Source organism: Vipera ursinii (genome assembly GCF_947247035.1).
Source record: "Vipera ursinii genome assembly, chromosome: 2".
Classification (NCBI taxonomy): Eukaryota; Metazoa; Chordata; class Lepidosauria; order Squamata; family Viperidae; genus Vipera; species Vipera ursinii.
The window spans coordinates 233,735,047-233,750,528 of NC_139513.1; the positions used below are offsets into that span (position 1 = coordinate 233,735,047).

Genomic DNA, 15,482 nt, shown 5'->3' on the forward strand with positions numbered 1-15,482 from the left:
AAATATTGGTGAATTCAATGGGATTTTATATAGACATAGGAAATAATATCTGTATAAATGCCCTAATGTTTCTTAATTACCGAACATCAGAATATGACGCTTTCAATAAGACTTGTTCCTAGGGCAGGGCACTTAGGACTACAAATTAATTTCACAATGCTTACATTGCTTATATTTGTTTCCTTCCAAGAGTAGCAAAGTTTCATACAATGTAGAAAATTGTAAGAGATTAGGAAAAAGAAAACCTGAGGCAGTTCAGTAATCATAAGCCTGGTATAGTTGTGATACAATCCTACCAACGTCTAGTAAGATAAGCTGTTTGTTTGTTTTTTCTGAGGATACTTGCAGGTTCAAATGAGAAATTTAAAAAAACCCAGTGGTTCTCAATGTTTTATGTCTTCTCCATCCAATACCTCTAACAAAGAATCTAAGTCCCACTATTATAATAAAAATGGTCATCTCTTCCCAAGAATGGCAGTTATATGTTTACAGATGATCTAAGATACTTATTATTCATGGTTAAAATTCCAGTCTTATTCTGTTATGCATCCCACCATTAAAGAACTACAGCCTAGACAAGAGAAAATTTATCTGCATGGAGAAAATGAGGACAGCTACAGAATCGTGCTGGAACAAAAATATACACACGTATACACACAAAATAGCAATTGCATTCTTGAAAAGCAGAACATTTAGTATTAAAAATATTATGAAATTGCATAACACAAGCAAATACCCCTTTTGTAGCTCTCCATGCTATTACTTGCCCATTTTAAACATTTTCCAAATAAAGGAAAATAGTGTTCTATGCTGTGCAGTAAAAAAAGAAAATGAAAAGAATATTGTAGCAATGTCTCAGAACAATGAAATAAGTTCCTATCTCTCAAATTCTCCAGACTTTTAGAGAGAAATGATATTTTCCAGCACTAAGCTAATATCTTTTCCCTCCACACTGGCATATAAGAATAGCAAAGGTGCCTTTACCTGCCCATTCTCCCATTGAACAAAAATAAGATGAAGGCAAAATATTCCATATGTAAGGAAGAAAATACTTCAAAAACCAAATGCACTTTAGCAGGAAAATGGAACAACAGATGCCTCCAAGGAGAGCAAGCAGCAGCTGTAATTCATCCATGAGAAATTGATAAATGGAGAGCTTGGACAAGTGTTGAAACTGTCCTCTCTTCCAACCAACAACTGCTTTGAAAGCTGAACTGGCAGAAGAGAAATAAATATGCCCAATCATAACTTCTCAAGTCATTTGAATCTTGTTCCATGGAATACACTCAGAATAATAACAAAATGATGTCTTTGTCCTGATATGCAAGAGTATAGAAGACAAACAAACCAAAACATGAGTTTCCAGAGCCAACTTGATAATTTTCTTCTTTTACAAAAATAACATCTTGGGATGAGCTCACTCCTAACACATGGAAGCTGTCATGATGTCATCATCATCTGGTGATGATCATCTGGTTTATCAATTTGTTACTGAGGGTCACTGTTATCTCCTTGTTTATAAATGCATTAACCCTATTTAAGATTTTTATATATCATCATTGAATTTGCAGTTGTTTCTGGCAGCATCCTTTAGTGGAGTCACAGAGCAATCTTCTGCTCAAGAATAAATCTCATTAAATACGTTAGGTAACTAATATAGGATTGCAATCCATATGACACCTTTCTTCCAAATGGAATGATAAGTAGCATTACTGTTACTACTAATATTACTAGAACTAGCACTGTGGATGAGCAGCCAAACGGGCAGGATTCAGCAGGAGCACAGTAGAGAATATGAGCTTGTTTATTATGATGTATGAATGTGTACAGAGATGTGCATGGGTGTTTGAGCATTCAATAAATTAGCTCAGCTCTCAAACAGCATGGATAGTATGGAACCCAGAAATCCAAAGTTGTTTTCTTACCAGCATGGACTTATTATGAGGAGGGCCCAGGGTGGAAAATGGGCATCAATTTTGATAAGAAAAATACTATTCTATTGCCTTGTCAGAGCTTCACTTACTGATAACCTGTTTTCAATTTATTAAAAGCCACAGCCCCATACACAATGTGGCAAATCTGATCATGGATTTTCCCCCCAAATAATGCTTATCAGGCTCTTTTCCCAAAACTGGACAAGTTCTAAATACATGGATTTCATTTCCAACATTTCTCAGCAATGGCCAGGCTGTCTGGAATGGAAGACCACACATCTGGAAGTGGCCAAGATCAGGGAACATTGTGCTAGGCTAGTGTTCCTTACACTTTTCTCTCTCTCAGGACCCCTTCCCACTTTTAAAAAATAATGGAGGTTAGTTTTTGTTTGTACGAGTTATGTTTATCTATATTTATCAGTATTAAAAATTAAAATGGATGCATTTGCTGCCACTACTGCTACTCACAATTATTTGATGGGATTTTAATATTGTATAATTTTTCAACATAGGCTGGCAAATAATTTTGGATCCCTGAGAGTATCTTGGGGAACCTCCAGAAGTCATAAGACCACTTCCAGATGATGGAATTTAGCAAGAAAAGGTGAGTAGGCAAAATTTTTGACCTGCTGGATGCTTGGAAATACATCCCCCCCTCCCACAAAAGGCATCCTCCCAACAAAAATCCCACTAGGCCAGGGGTAGGCAACCTCGGCTCTTTTATGACTCATGGACTTCAACTTCCAGAATTCCTGAGCCAGCTTAGATGCCATATTGTCTTGCTTCCTTCATGGACTATACAATAGATATGTATTTCCTGCATATAATTGCAGATGAATTTAAGATATAAAGCAAAATCTAAACAGACCTTCAATAAACGTTTATAGAAGAATATTTCTCAGGAGCTTATTCTAGCAAATAGAGTCTTGTATAAAATTAAGCTAGCATATTCTTCTGAAGGATGACCTTCCTACATAGAAAATAGATTACATTGCAATAAAGCATCTAAAACAGGATTAACAAAGGCTGGCATTCATAAATTCACTGCCTTGCCTATTTAAACAATGTAAACCTCCAAGCTATTGGTTCAGTGAGCATTTGTTATATTTGCAAATTTTCCCACTGTTAAATCGTGGAGGAATGAGATGAGTAGGCGATGGCTGCAAACAGAATCTTTATTGGATGGCAGGTTGTAGTAACAAAGACTGGGGAACTGGGGTTACCTGGGTCCTCTTATACCTGTCCAGGTGGGCACTGACCAATAGGTTCAAACCTTGGTTTCCTGCCTGGCGGTCAGCCAATAGTCTTTCGTGGTTTTCCCTCCAGTGCTGCTCCTTACCGGAGCTGTCCAGCAACAGCGCCTCCTGTAGTTCTTGTACTGTAACTAGACCCATACATTACACCGCTTCCCCCATAAGAACAGACAATGCCAATCCACTTTATCTTTATCTTTATCTTTATTAGACTTATATACCACCCTTCTCCCATAGGAATCAGGGCGGTTCATATAGATGTTGAACAGGAGGGGAGAGAGAACCGACCCCTGAGGAACTCCACAAACGAGAGGCCTCGGGGCGAACCTCTGCCCTCCCGTCAACACCGACTGTGAGCTTACCCCCCCCCAACATAACTAATTACACTTGTAACTATTTACACTTGTTTGTTGACCCCCTGCTTCCTTCACGACTGCACATAGTCTGTGAGGTAGGCCGGGGGCCTGTGCTCCCGGCCTGACCGCCTTAGTGTTCCCCCTGAGTCCTGTGTGGTATTATCTGCATTGCTGGTTTGCCTCAGAGTGTGGGGAAACCCCAGAACAATGGTTGTTTCTGGTGCCCGGTCCCCCTGGCCCTGTTGATGCCATGACTGTGTTGGTCTTATTGTCCACAGATCAGCATCCCCGCTGGACTCTTCTGTGTGTGGTTGGTCAGGGTGGCTGGAGTGCGCCGCTGGGCCCGCCCGATGTGTGCTTCCTGGTATGTTCTCAGGAGCTCTCCTCCTGACCTGGTCTATATGTCTTTTCCACTGACGGCCCCCCTCCACCCTTACAATGAACGACAGTGGCCCCGTCTTTTCAACCACCTCCCCTGGCACCCATGCATGCCCAGAGCCGTAGTTCCTTGCCCAGACCAATTCTCCAATGTCTAGGTGTCTGGGGGGGTTGGGTTTGGGTTGGTCTGTGTCAGCAGCCACTCTGTCAGGGTGGAGTCTGTCTAGTTATGAGTCTTGTTTTGTTATGAGTCTTCTGCCCCAATGTAGTTCCGCTGGGCTCTTTCCTGTTGATGTGCAGGGTGTGGTATGTTGGTGTAGTAAGAATTGTGCTAACCTTTGCTTCCAGTCCCCTTGGATGATGTGTTTCAGAGCGTCTTTGGTTGTGCGCACCATGCACTCTTCCATTCCATTAGACAATGGGTGGAACGGGGTGGTCATGACGTGTCTAATCCCGTTGGTCTTCGTAAACACCTGGAATTCCGTGGAAGTACATTGTGGACCGTTATCCGAGACTAACATGTCAGGGAGGCCATGTGTGGCAAAGAGTTCCCTGAGCACTTGGATCGTCCTCCCTGTGGTCATGCTACTTACTGGTACCACCTCCAACCATTTCGAGTGGCTGTCCACTACCACTAAGAATGTTTGTTGCTGAAATGGTCCCACATAGTCAATATGGCCTCGGGACCAGGGAGTGTGTGTGTCCTCCCACTTGTGGACTGGTGCATGGGGCTGTTCCGGCCGGGACCCCTGGCAGATATAACAGCCAGCTACCTGTTCCTCTATTGCCTTATCTAACCCTAGCCACCACAGGTAGCTCCTGGCTAAAGCCTTCATTCTCACAACCCTGGGGTGCCCTTCGTGGAGAGATTGTATGACTCTGTCCCTCATCTTCTCCGGGATGATTACACGGCACCCCCATAACAAACAACCCTTGTGTGTAGACAATTCGTGCCGCCTGATGAAGTATGCCTGGAACTCCGGGCCTGGGGACTTGTCCTACCACCCTTTGCTCACCCACGTCTGTACCCTACTCAGTGTTTTCTCGGCAGGCATTGGTGCTGCAATGTCCTTTGCACTGAGAGGGCACTCAGGGAGATCCTGCAATGCTAATATTTGAGATGCGGGAGCTGGATCGGGTTCAGTGCTGGCTAAGGGCAACCTGCTTAACCCATCAGTGTGGCCCATTTCCTTGCCTGGTTTATGGACCAGCTTGCAAGAGTATGCTGACAGTAAAATGGACCACCTGAGCATTCTGGGGGGTCTGTTTATCTGTGGTAAAAAGACCTAGTAGAGCAGGGGTGTCAAACTCAATTTCATGGAGGGCCGCATCAGTATTGTGGTTGCCCTCAGGGGACCAGGTGGGTATGGCCAGGGTGGGCGTGGCCTACTGGGTGGGCATGGCTAGAGTGCATATGGCCTACTGGGTGGGCATGGCCAGCTCTACATCGTTCGCATCAAGGGTGCCTATGGGGGCCTGGGCAGGAGTGGGACAGATCTGGGGGTCTCTGGCAGAAGGAGGGTCTCTGGGCCAGGGCCAAGGCAGTGGGGGCCGTTCCCTCACTGTTTCCAGGATGGCTTCACGGGCCACATGAAACCACTTCGCGGGCCGCATCCGGCCCCCGGGCCTTGTGTTTGACATGTCTGTAGTAGAGGCTTATGGTCAGTGAATACGGTGAATTCTCTGCCATACAAGTAATCATGGAACTTCTTCACTCCAGCAACTATCGCCAGGGCTTCTTTGTCTATTTGGGCATAATTCCGCTTTGCCGCTGACAATGTTCTGTAGTAGTAGGCAATGGGAACTTGTTTCCCATTGTCTTCTAAATGGCTTAGGACAGCGCCCACTCCATAATGGGATGCATCACAAGCGATGCAGATGGGCTTAGATTCTATGAAATGAGTGATTGTGGCATCACCCGCTAAGAGGTCCTCTAAAGCCTGGAAACTTTTGGCATGAGTGCTTGTCCAGTGCTTGTGCAGTGTTCTTATCCAGGAGTCTCTGTAAGGGTTCTGCTATGGATGCCTTATGGGGTAAGAATGCATGGTAGAAATTGAGTAGACCTAAGAAAGCTTGTAGCTCTGCCTTGTTTTGGGGGATGGGGGGTCCTTTAATTGCCTCCACCTTCGATGCTGCAGGATGGATGCCCTGAGCACCTATCCTGAATACCAGGAACTCAGTTTCTGTCACCCCAATGCTGCATTTGTCTCTTTTAAGTTTGAGGCCTGCAGCCCTGAATCTTTACAACACAGCCTGTAAATGCTCAGTCAATGCCTCCTCATTGTTCCCTGCAATAAGGATGTCATCGAAGTAAGGGCATACTCCTGGGATGCCCTTGAGCGTTTGCTCCATGATCTCCTAAAAGATGCCTGGAGCTACACTAACTCCGAACTGCAACCGGTCTACCCGGAATGCCCCCTTGTTGGTGACTATGGTCTGTGCATTGGCTGTTTCCCTGTCAACTGATAGCTGCTGATACGCTTGTGCAAGATCGAGTTTGACAAAGATGGCACCGCCCTGCAAAGACGCGAGGAGGCTGCTGACCGTTAGGACTGGGTAAGCATGCTGATTTAATGCTCTATTTCACGGGTCAGCAACCCGCGGCTCCGGGTTGGAAGGTAAAATTAGATAACAAAATAATCTATTTCCTATGTTAACATCTTTGCAATGAAATCAATAAAGGTAGGAAAGAAATGAGAAACATTTTTCTCAATGTAATATGTCTAATTTAGCTGATGCTAGAAAAAAAATAGTATCTTTTGTACATACTCTTGAAAACTATTTTGAATCTATAACCATCTATTACAACTAAACCACTTTAAACAATTCTTAAGAATGAAATATTCTTAATTTGGACTTTACTTTTACTGTTTGGACTGCTGTGTGTTTTGAAAAATAGATTATTTAGAATCTAGTTATGTTGCACTTCAGTCTTTAAATAATTAACCTAGTACCGTATATACTTGAGTATAAGCCGAATTTTTCAGCCCACTTTTTGGGCTGAAAAACTCCACTTCGGCTTATACTCCAGTCAACAAAAAAAATTTACCGAGGACTTGCGCGCGGCCGAGGCTTCGGTGCTTCCCTCCAGAGGAAGAAGGCGCTGGATGCGGCCGGCTCTGCGGGGAAGGGGGAGCGGTGGCGGGGGCGACGGAAAAGCCGCAAAAACGGTAGGAGAGATGCTGACTGGCGGCGGCCTCGGAGGAGGCGGAGGGGGAGGAGGGAGGGAAGGGTGACCGGGTGGGGGAGGGGGGGTGAGCCAGAAGGAAAAGGGAAAGTCATCCCGCAGAGCGGTTGCGAAAAGAGGGAGGAGATAAGCCAGCCCGGTACCTGGATCCGCTTCCTGTGTCTCCTCCGCTCTGCCATGATGTCCCCATTTTGGTCTCCTGGTGACGTGGGGCTGAGCCGGAAAAGGGGGAGGGGGAGGCCGAGGGAGGGAAGAAAGAAGAGAGAGAGAGAGACGAGCCAGCGTCAGCCAGCGGGCTCACGCGGGGCAGCAAGCCATTAGGAGCCCTTGGAGAGGCAGCGCAGTCTGGCCGCTGGGCTTCCTTTCCCTCTTGTCCGCATCGCTGCAAGGAATTGCATTGTTTGGGGACGGCGACGCTCGCCCATTCACACGCTGTCCAAACGCTGGTCATTTGCTGCGGGGCTCCCGCTTGGAAGGGAAGGGAAGGGAAGATTTGTGAGGGGAAGATGCCCTATTGGGGTGGACATAAGGATCCTCCTCCTGAAAAATGTTACCCCAAGTATTCAAGCCAGTCTGTCCCAATAACCTGGGAAGCCTTTCCAAATCCCAGGCTGGTTGTAGTCAGGGTGACCTTCGCACATCTGGAAGGCACCGAGAGAGCGTTTTTTGTTGAATTGGAGCCATGGGCTAGTCGTGGTTAAGGCACTTGTAGGCGAAGCAAATCACAAAAGCCCCCAAATCCTTCTAAATGCAGCCCACGGGCGAGCTTCCCAAGTTGTTTTAATTTAGTTTGCACGTGGCAATAGAAATAAGCTTTTTTCCTCCTCAGCAGATCGGTGCGGTGAAGAGGCTGGGCTTCCTTCGGGGGGCCTTTCATTCCTGTACAAGGGGGAAGGGGAACTCTCTGCTTTTGTGTGTGCGTGTGTGTGTGTGTGTGTGGCCCATCTGCAAAGCTGCCGAGGAAGGAGAAGCGGGATACTGGTTGGGTGGGGGAGCAGCAAAAGCGGGGGGGAGAGAAACGGCTCTGCCTTTGGTTCCCCCTCCTAAAGCACAGGGGCGCTAGAGAAAGTTTGGAGTTGGGTAAGGAAGCGCAAAAGCGGGGCGGTGGGCAAACGGGAGACCTGTACAAGGGGGAAGGGGAACTCTCTGCTTTGTGTGTGTGTGTGTGTGTGTGTGTGTGTGTGTGTGTGTGTGGCCCATCTGCAAAGCTGCCGAGGAAGGAGAAGCGGGATACTGGTTGGGTGGAGGAGGCAGTGGCGGCGGCGGAGGCGGCTGCAGCACCGGCAGCCTTCCGCTTTTGCCGCTTTTGTGTGTGTGTGTGTGTGTGTGTGTGTGTGTGGCCCATCTGCAAAGCTGCCGAGGAAGGAGAAGTGGAGGAGGCAGTGGCGGCGGCGGAGGCGGCCGCAGCACCGGCAGCCTTCCGCTTTTGCCGCTTTTGTGTGTGTGCGTGTGTGTGTGTGTGTGTGTGTGTCCCATCTGCAAAGCTGCCGAGGAAGGAGACACACAAAGACACACAAAAGCAGCAAAAGCGGAAGGCTGCCGGTGCTGCGGCCGCCTCCGCCGCCGCCACTGCCTCCTCCACTTCTCCTTCCTCGGCAGCTTTGCAGATGGGCCACACACACACACGCACACACAAAAGCGGCAAAAGCGGAAGGCTGCCGGTGCTGCGGCCACCTCCGCCGCCGCCACTGCCTCCTCCACCCAACCAGTATCCCGCTTCTCCTTCCTCGGCAGCTTTGCAGATGGGACACACACACACACACACGCACGCACGCACGCACAAAAGCAGAGAGTTCCCCTTCCCCCTTGTACAGGTCTCCCGTTCGCCCGCCGCCCCACTTTTCTTCCTGAATTTTGCCCTTCCTTACCCAACTCCAAACTTTCTCTAGCGCCCCTGTGCTTTAGGAGGGGGAACCAAAGGCGGAGCCGTTTCTCTCTCCCCCCCCGCTTTTGCCGCTCCCCCCTCAACCAGTATCCTGCTTCTTCTTCCTCGGCAGCTTTGCAGATGGGCCACACACACACACACACACACGCACACACAAAAGCGGCAAAAGCGGGGGGGGAGAAAGAAACGCCTTGTTCTCTCGTCTCAGCGGAGACTTGTTTCGGGGGATCCAGCCTCTGTCACCCCCTTCTCTCAGCTGGGCAGCTGACAGAAAGGGGCGGCAGAAGCTGCATCCCCCGAAAGAAGTCTCCGCCGAGAAAATGGGCGCTGAGACGCCTCATTCTCTCGCTCAGCGGAGACTTCTTTCGCGAGATCCAGCCTCTGCCGTGCTGCACCGAGAGAACAGCAAGCCGCCCCATTCTCTCGGCAGAGCACTCCACCGCCCCATTCTCTCGGCGGCTTGCCACCCCGTTCTCTCATCTCAGCAGAGACGTCTTTCTGGGGATCCAGCCTCCAGCTGCTGCATTTCCCAGCCTCGGCTTATACTCGAGTCAATAACTTTTACCAGTTTTTGGGGGTAAAATTGGGGGGTCTCGGCTTATACTCGAGTCGGCTTATACTCAAGTATATATGGTATATACATAACAATATATGATGTTTTCCATGGTGAGCTTAACATCAATAACATTTATTAAAAAGACTAAAATAATTTCTGGTGGTATTATCTGTACATTAAAATTTTGTTTAGTCACAATCTTTCGCTTTTCACATTCTGGACAAGCAGTGGTCATCTATCCTAGCAAAAGATGTTACATATGTGCATAAGTGTAGTCAGTAGCATATGTCTTTTTAAAAATATCAAACATGGAAAGAAACAAAAATAAGTCCAAAATATCTGTATTACATCCAGAAAAGCCAACTTTGCAACCAATATTTCTCATCCATAACTATGGCACCCTAAGGATACCTGCATACATGCAAATGCTTTTCTGGGATCAGTAACACAGCACGGATTGCTTTTTCCTTCCAATAACAGATTGCTGGGAAATACCAAACATGGCCTTGAGAATTCCAATGTTTGTTACAAATTTTTCTGGATGTGGTTGGAAAGAGGCTATTTGGCACAGGAGACCACTGCCACGAGGAACACAGCTCTGGGTCGGGGTTCAGAGCAGCTCTGTGTGGGGGCTCAGCACGGGCCATGGCATGGCAACTGCAGGGAGGGGAATCCCCATGGCAGCTGTGGGAAGTGGAATCCCCGCAGCATGTGGCTCCAAGCCGCAGGGGCGGGAGTGCAAAGGATGTGTGGTGACGCCGTATCATGATACCGGCATCGCTCCCAGTGACAGCACCTCTGAGTTCCGGCACCTTTTTTTTTTAGAAAAAAAGCACTGATTGCAACAATGTGATTCCAGTTCTGCCAATTTTGTACTTGTGTTGTGACTATCTTGTTTCATCCTTTTCTGAATAAATGAGATGGTGAATAAAGGATGCCTATCAAACTCACCATGCACCATCACTGTATGGTTCTTCACAAGAAGGTATCAGCCAATGGAAGAGGCTGAGATTTTCTCCCAAAGCTTGTTTCTGGGTATTGAGCTGAATACTGCCGCCACGTCTATGAAGGCAATGTGCCATTTTCCTCATGGGACATCCTGGGTGTATGTATGAGTCAATGTTAAAAGGGAGATTCCAGTGGGGAAAATGTCAGACTGAATGTCTCTGAAAATGCTACTGATGAATAGATTTGGTACACTATTTTGTCTTCTCTTTCAATTACAGTTTAAATATATAATAAGTTTGACTCAGTCTGGTATGTGGTGGATGCAGTCAATATATGTAAATAATCTAGTCAGTATTACATACTCCCAATTGCTTTACTTTTTCTTTTCTTAAGCAGAGAGATAACTTTAGTGGTTTCCAAAAGACAAAAGGCTCAAGACAAATATCTAACATTTGCATACAGCTGGCATTGTCACTGGCTATACCTGGGAAAAGTGACATCTGATATCCCATTTGGATCTTTTGGAACCGACAAGCAAAGCAAAATACTACAGATTTTTTCCCCTTTCACTATCTTACTTTTTGAGCAGGTTTTCCCATTTTCTTTCTTAGCTTCCATAATTTTCCATTTTAAGAGAGCTAATTTTTCATCTCAAGAACAATGCCTGGAGATTTACAAAAGCTGGGAACTATACCCTGTAACTTTTATTCTTCTGTTATTATTTTCCTATTCCTATTCTCCTCCCCTCAGGATGCCTTTATAGGGCATTGCAGGCCAAAACAACTAGCCACAAAGACAGTTTTTCCCTCCATGCCATCACTCTGCTAAACACCTAATTCCCACAGCACTGCCTTATGCCAAAAGATATTTACTCATGTAGTTGAGCTGTATTGCTATTATCCTTCTCATCTTTCCTATCACCTTCTTCCATTGGTATCTTATGATTTATCACTTTGTTGTTTGCATCTTATGATTTATGATTGTATCTTATTTATGATTTTTCAGTTTGTTGTTTGTATGTATACTGTATGTATCAGAGACAAATTCCTTGTGTGTCCAATCACACTTGGCCAATAAAAAATATTCTAAATTTTATTAACCGCACACTCTTGGTTAAAGCAAGTGTTAGAGCTATACTTTAGACAAGAGTTCTTATGAGTAGTTTAATTTATGCCCAACATAGTATTAGCAGGCAGTCCTTTGCACATGGGATTATCTGATCCTAGCCATGTTAAAAAAAGGAGTTGGGATTACATTTGTCCCCTTTGCTTTTCCAGATGAAGTTTAGACTAGTCCTGAAGCTTCTGATTATGGACAGAAACCCATATTGCTAATCTCTGATTAACGATAGTCAGTATTTGAGCTTTTACTAACTAAAAGGAGACTACACTGGAAGTCAGGTAGACGAAACCATAAAATCTCAACAGTGCTCAAACCAGGCAAGTAATAATATCAATCTTAGTAAGCCAAACTTCCCTTGTATTTTTGTGTTCCAACATGTTATCACACCATTATCAGCTTGGCAATGCAATTTAGATGACATGATTATTGGCTTCAGACCAATTAAATGTTTGAAGATTCCCACTGTTGCACAACACATGCTATATAGAGTGGACATTTTTCCTGGCAAATGGAAAAAATCTATACAAAGAAGGCATACTGACAATGGATGCAGCCAGACACATCCACACTTATTCATATTTATTCCCTTCCCTCTACAGGTAGTCCTTGACTTATAACAGTTCATTTAGTGACTGTTCAAAGTTACAATAGCAGTGAAAAAAGTGACTTCTGACTGCTTTTCACACTTACCACCATCCCCATGGTCACGTGATCAGAGTTCAGCTCCTTGGCAATTGACTCATATTTATGACATTTGCAGGGTCCCAGGTCATGTGATGACCTTTCACAACCTCCTGACAAGCAAAGTCAATGGGGAAGCCAGATTCACTTAACAACTGGATTACTAACTTATCAACTGCAGTGATTCACTTAACAGCTGCGGCAAGAAAGGTCATAGAGTGGGGCAAAACTCACTTAACAAATGTCTTACTTAACAACAGAAATTTTGGACTCAATTGTGGTCGTAAGTCAAGGACTACCTGTATTCACCCTTTACAGTATATAGCTTATTCACAGTACATATTACATATTGTTTCTATAAAAAACATTTCCCTCTACTTTTTTGGTTTACACTCCTTTTCAGTCTAGTTATCCATTAGCACTCACCATCTTGCTCTTTCCCACTTCTGTGCAACTCAGCACATAAACAATTTATCCGCTTATCTTTTATTGAAAGGGATAATACAGCTTCTTCCTCGTTTTCTTACTTTCATTTTTTTGTAGCTGGGGATTAACCCTTTCTATTGAGAGTACATTCTTTGTATTCAGCTTCTGCCTAAAAGGTGCATGTGATTATGCGTGCACACACACACACAGAAAGACACACACACACACAATACCCAGTTTATTTCGTTTATCATTTTGGTCATTATAAATATTTAAAAGCCATAAACAAATATTTCTTCCATGAGTTAACCAAGTCACATCACTCTTCTATTTGAAATAAATAGCAATGCTTTCATATTCAATTATGTTTCTTTTCTCTGGTTCATGTGTGCTAAATTTATGTATTTATTAAGTACAAAGTGATTTACTTGATTGCCTTAGGTCACTAATGAAAACATTTCAATACGTTTAAGTTGTTTAGACTGCAATGTATCTACTGCCTGTAATTCTGAAGCTTAGAATAAGAGTAACGAAATTAAGTATTAGAAGAAATATTTTCCAAAATTTCCCCAGAAGAAACTCTCATGCAACCTCACTATGTCTGAATACTTTGCAATGCAGATAAGATGTAGAGCCATAAAGCTATTAAAATGAATTGTTCTTCTTCCATAAGAAATGATGAGAATGTAATAACTAACTCCAGCTTAGAAAAAAATACTTTTCAGAGATTCACTTCACTATTTGGGTGAAGTGCAATTTTTGGTATCTGTAGAAATGGATATTAAAAGAAGTATAATGCCAAATAGTCCATAAAGAAATAAAAATAGAAACCAAATATGAAACTAGAGAGAGTTGTGAATCATTGCAGCTGTTGGTTGCAATCCCAAGTTAAGTGTTTGTCTATAGCAGGGGTCGGCAACCTTGGCTCTTTTATGACTCGCGGACTTCAACTCCCAGAATTCCCGAGCCAGCTATGCTGGCTCAGGAATTCTGGGAGTTGAAGTCCATGAGTCATAAAAGAGCCGAGGTTGCCTACCCCTGGTCTATAGTATTAAAATGTAGCTATTCCAACTTTTTGTCCTTCTGTTTCAAATTAGAATGTAGCTAAATGTCCACTAAAGGGAAAATCCAAGTTGTTTTTTTTTTTCTTGGAGTTAGTTACAAGCTGCAGATTCCCAAGAAACACGCAATGACATTTATACCTGAGGAAAATACAGTTACCCTGACAGCCATCAATTGGACACAAGGCAAGGAAATCTGAAAGGTGCTATCACTGCTATTCCATCCTAGGTCAAACATAGCTATGTAAGTGTAAGTGTATTAAATATGTCAGACCGAGGTATTCAGAACAGAGCCAATAGGTAGGAGAATGATCAAAATCTGGTTCATAATTCAGCGATCACACTGCATCATTCTTGCTTAAGGCAGCCACTTAGGCAAACAGAGAAGACCGCCATATATAACTTGTCCTCAATTTATGACCACAATTGAGCCCTAAATTTCTGTTACTAAGCAAAGCAACTGAGCTTTATCCCATTTTACAACCTTTTTTGCCACAGTTGTTCAGCAAATAACTGCGGTTGTTAAGTGAACCATGCAGCCATTAAGTGAATCTGGTTTGACTTTGCTTGTCAGAAGCTTGCTGGAAAGGTGAACATGCGACTCTGGGACAATGCAACAGTCATAGATACATGCCAAATTTTGATCATGAGGATACTGTAACATCCATAAGTGTGAAAATGGATCATAATAAGCCACTTTTTTCAGTGCCACTGTTAACTTCAAACAGTCACTAAACGAATAGTTGTAAGTCAAGAACATCCTGTAGTGCAAACCTCTCTCTCTCTCTCTCTCTCTCTCTCTCTCTCTCTCTGTGTGTGTGTGTGTGTGTGTGTGTCTGTGTGTAGCACACATTTACATATACACATAGAGGGTGTTCCAAAAGTCAACCCCGCAAATAATTTATTATATAAATTATATTAAATGTTCAACTTGGTTTTTCTTCTAAACACCTCTTACTCATTTGACACATGGCCTTCAAACATTCCTAACAATGGTAACATTTTCTCTGAAAAAAATGAAATAAACTTGATAAACCATATTGTGGTCAGCCTATGGAGCTGACTTTTAATACACCCTGTATGTGTACAAATCTTTATGCCAGATCAAAAATATGTGTGATAGCACTTTACCTTAACAAGGCCTAAAGATGCCGAAGAAGATTGGTGCTCAAGCTGGCTTTTTCCAAAATCAACAGCTAATACTCTATATTTTAATATTTTACATACACGATAACTTCTATCCTGCTCTTAGCCAGTCTTCACTGGAAATTTCTTGTTTTGTTTCCTTGCCTAGAACAAAGGTGGCCATGAATATCTGCATCCTTATAGTTACACATATAGTATAAGTACTATAAAGGGGGAAAAAAACACATACTTAAGTCAGTTTATGCTTTCCCAAAATAGTTCTTTTAAGTAGTTCTATTACAAAAATAGGGACTCATTTAAAACAATGGTTGAATTAAAGCCATTTATTTCGTGAGTGGCCATAGATCGAAACAATAAAAAACATACCAATAGGCCAGTGAGCATAATTCATTACAAAATATGTCAACTTGGTATCAATTCTTCATATTAAGTAGCTCTATAACCGTAAGATCCCTTCTCAAAGTTAGACAGGCAAAGACAGAAAGAGCAAACATCATACACGGAAGGTTTTTCGAACAGCCTGCTTTGTAGTTCCTTCATAAATCCTTT

General features: G+C 43.9%; 1 protein-coding gene across 1 annotated transcript in view; it reads right to left on the reverse strand.

The window, feature by feature from the left end:
* The window catches only part of HSD17B3 (hydroxysteroid 17-beta dehydrogenase 3), a gene marked incomplete at both ends in the record, with an annotated part of 28,867 nt that extends 18,236 nt beyond the window's left edge, over positions 1–10,631 (reverse strand). The window contains 2 exons of the mRNA XM_083351167.1: positions 985–1,214; positions 10,501–10,631. Coding sequence (XP_083207293.1) covers positions 985–1,214; positions 10,501–10,631 — 361 coding nt within the window. The remainder of the gene's footprint in view (positions 1–984; positions 1,215–10,500) is intronic.
* Between the last annotated feature and the right edge of the window lie 4,851 nt (positions 10,632–15,482).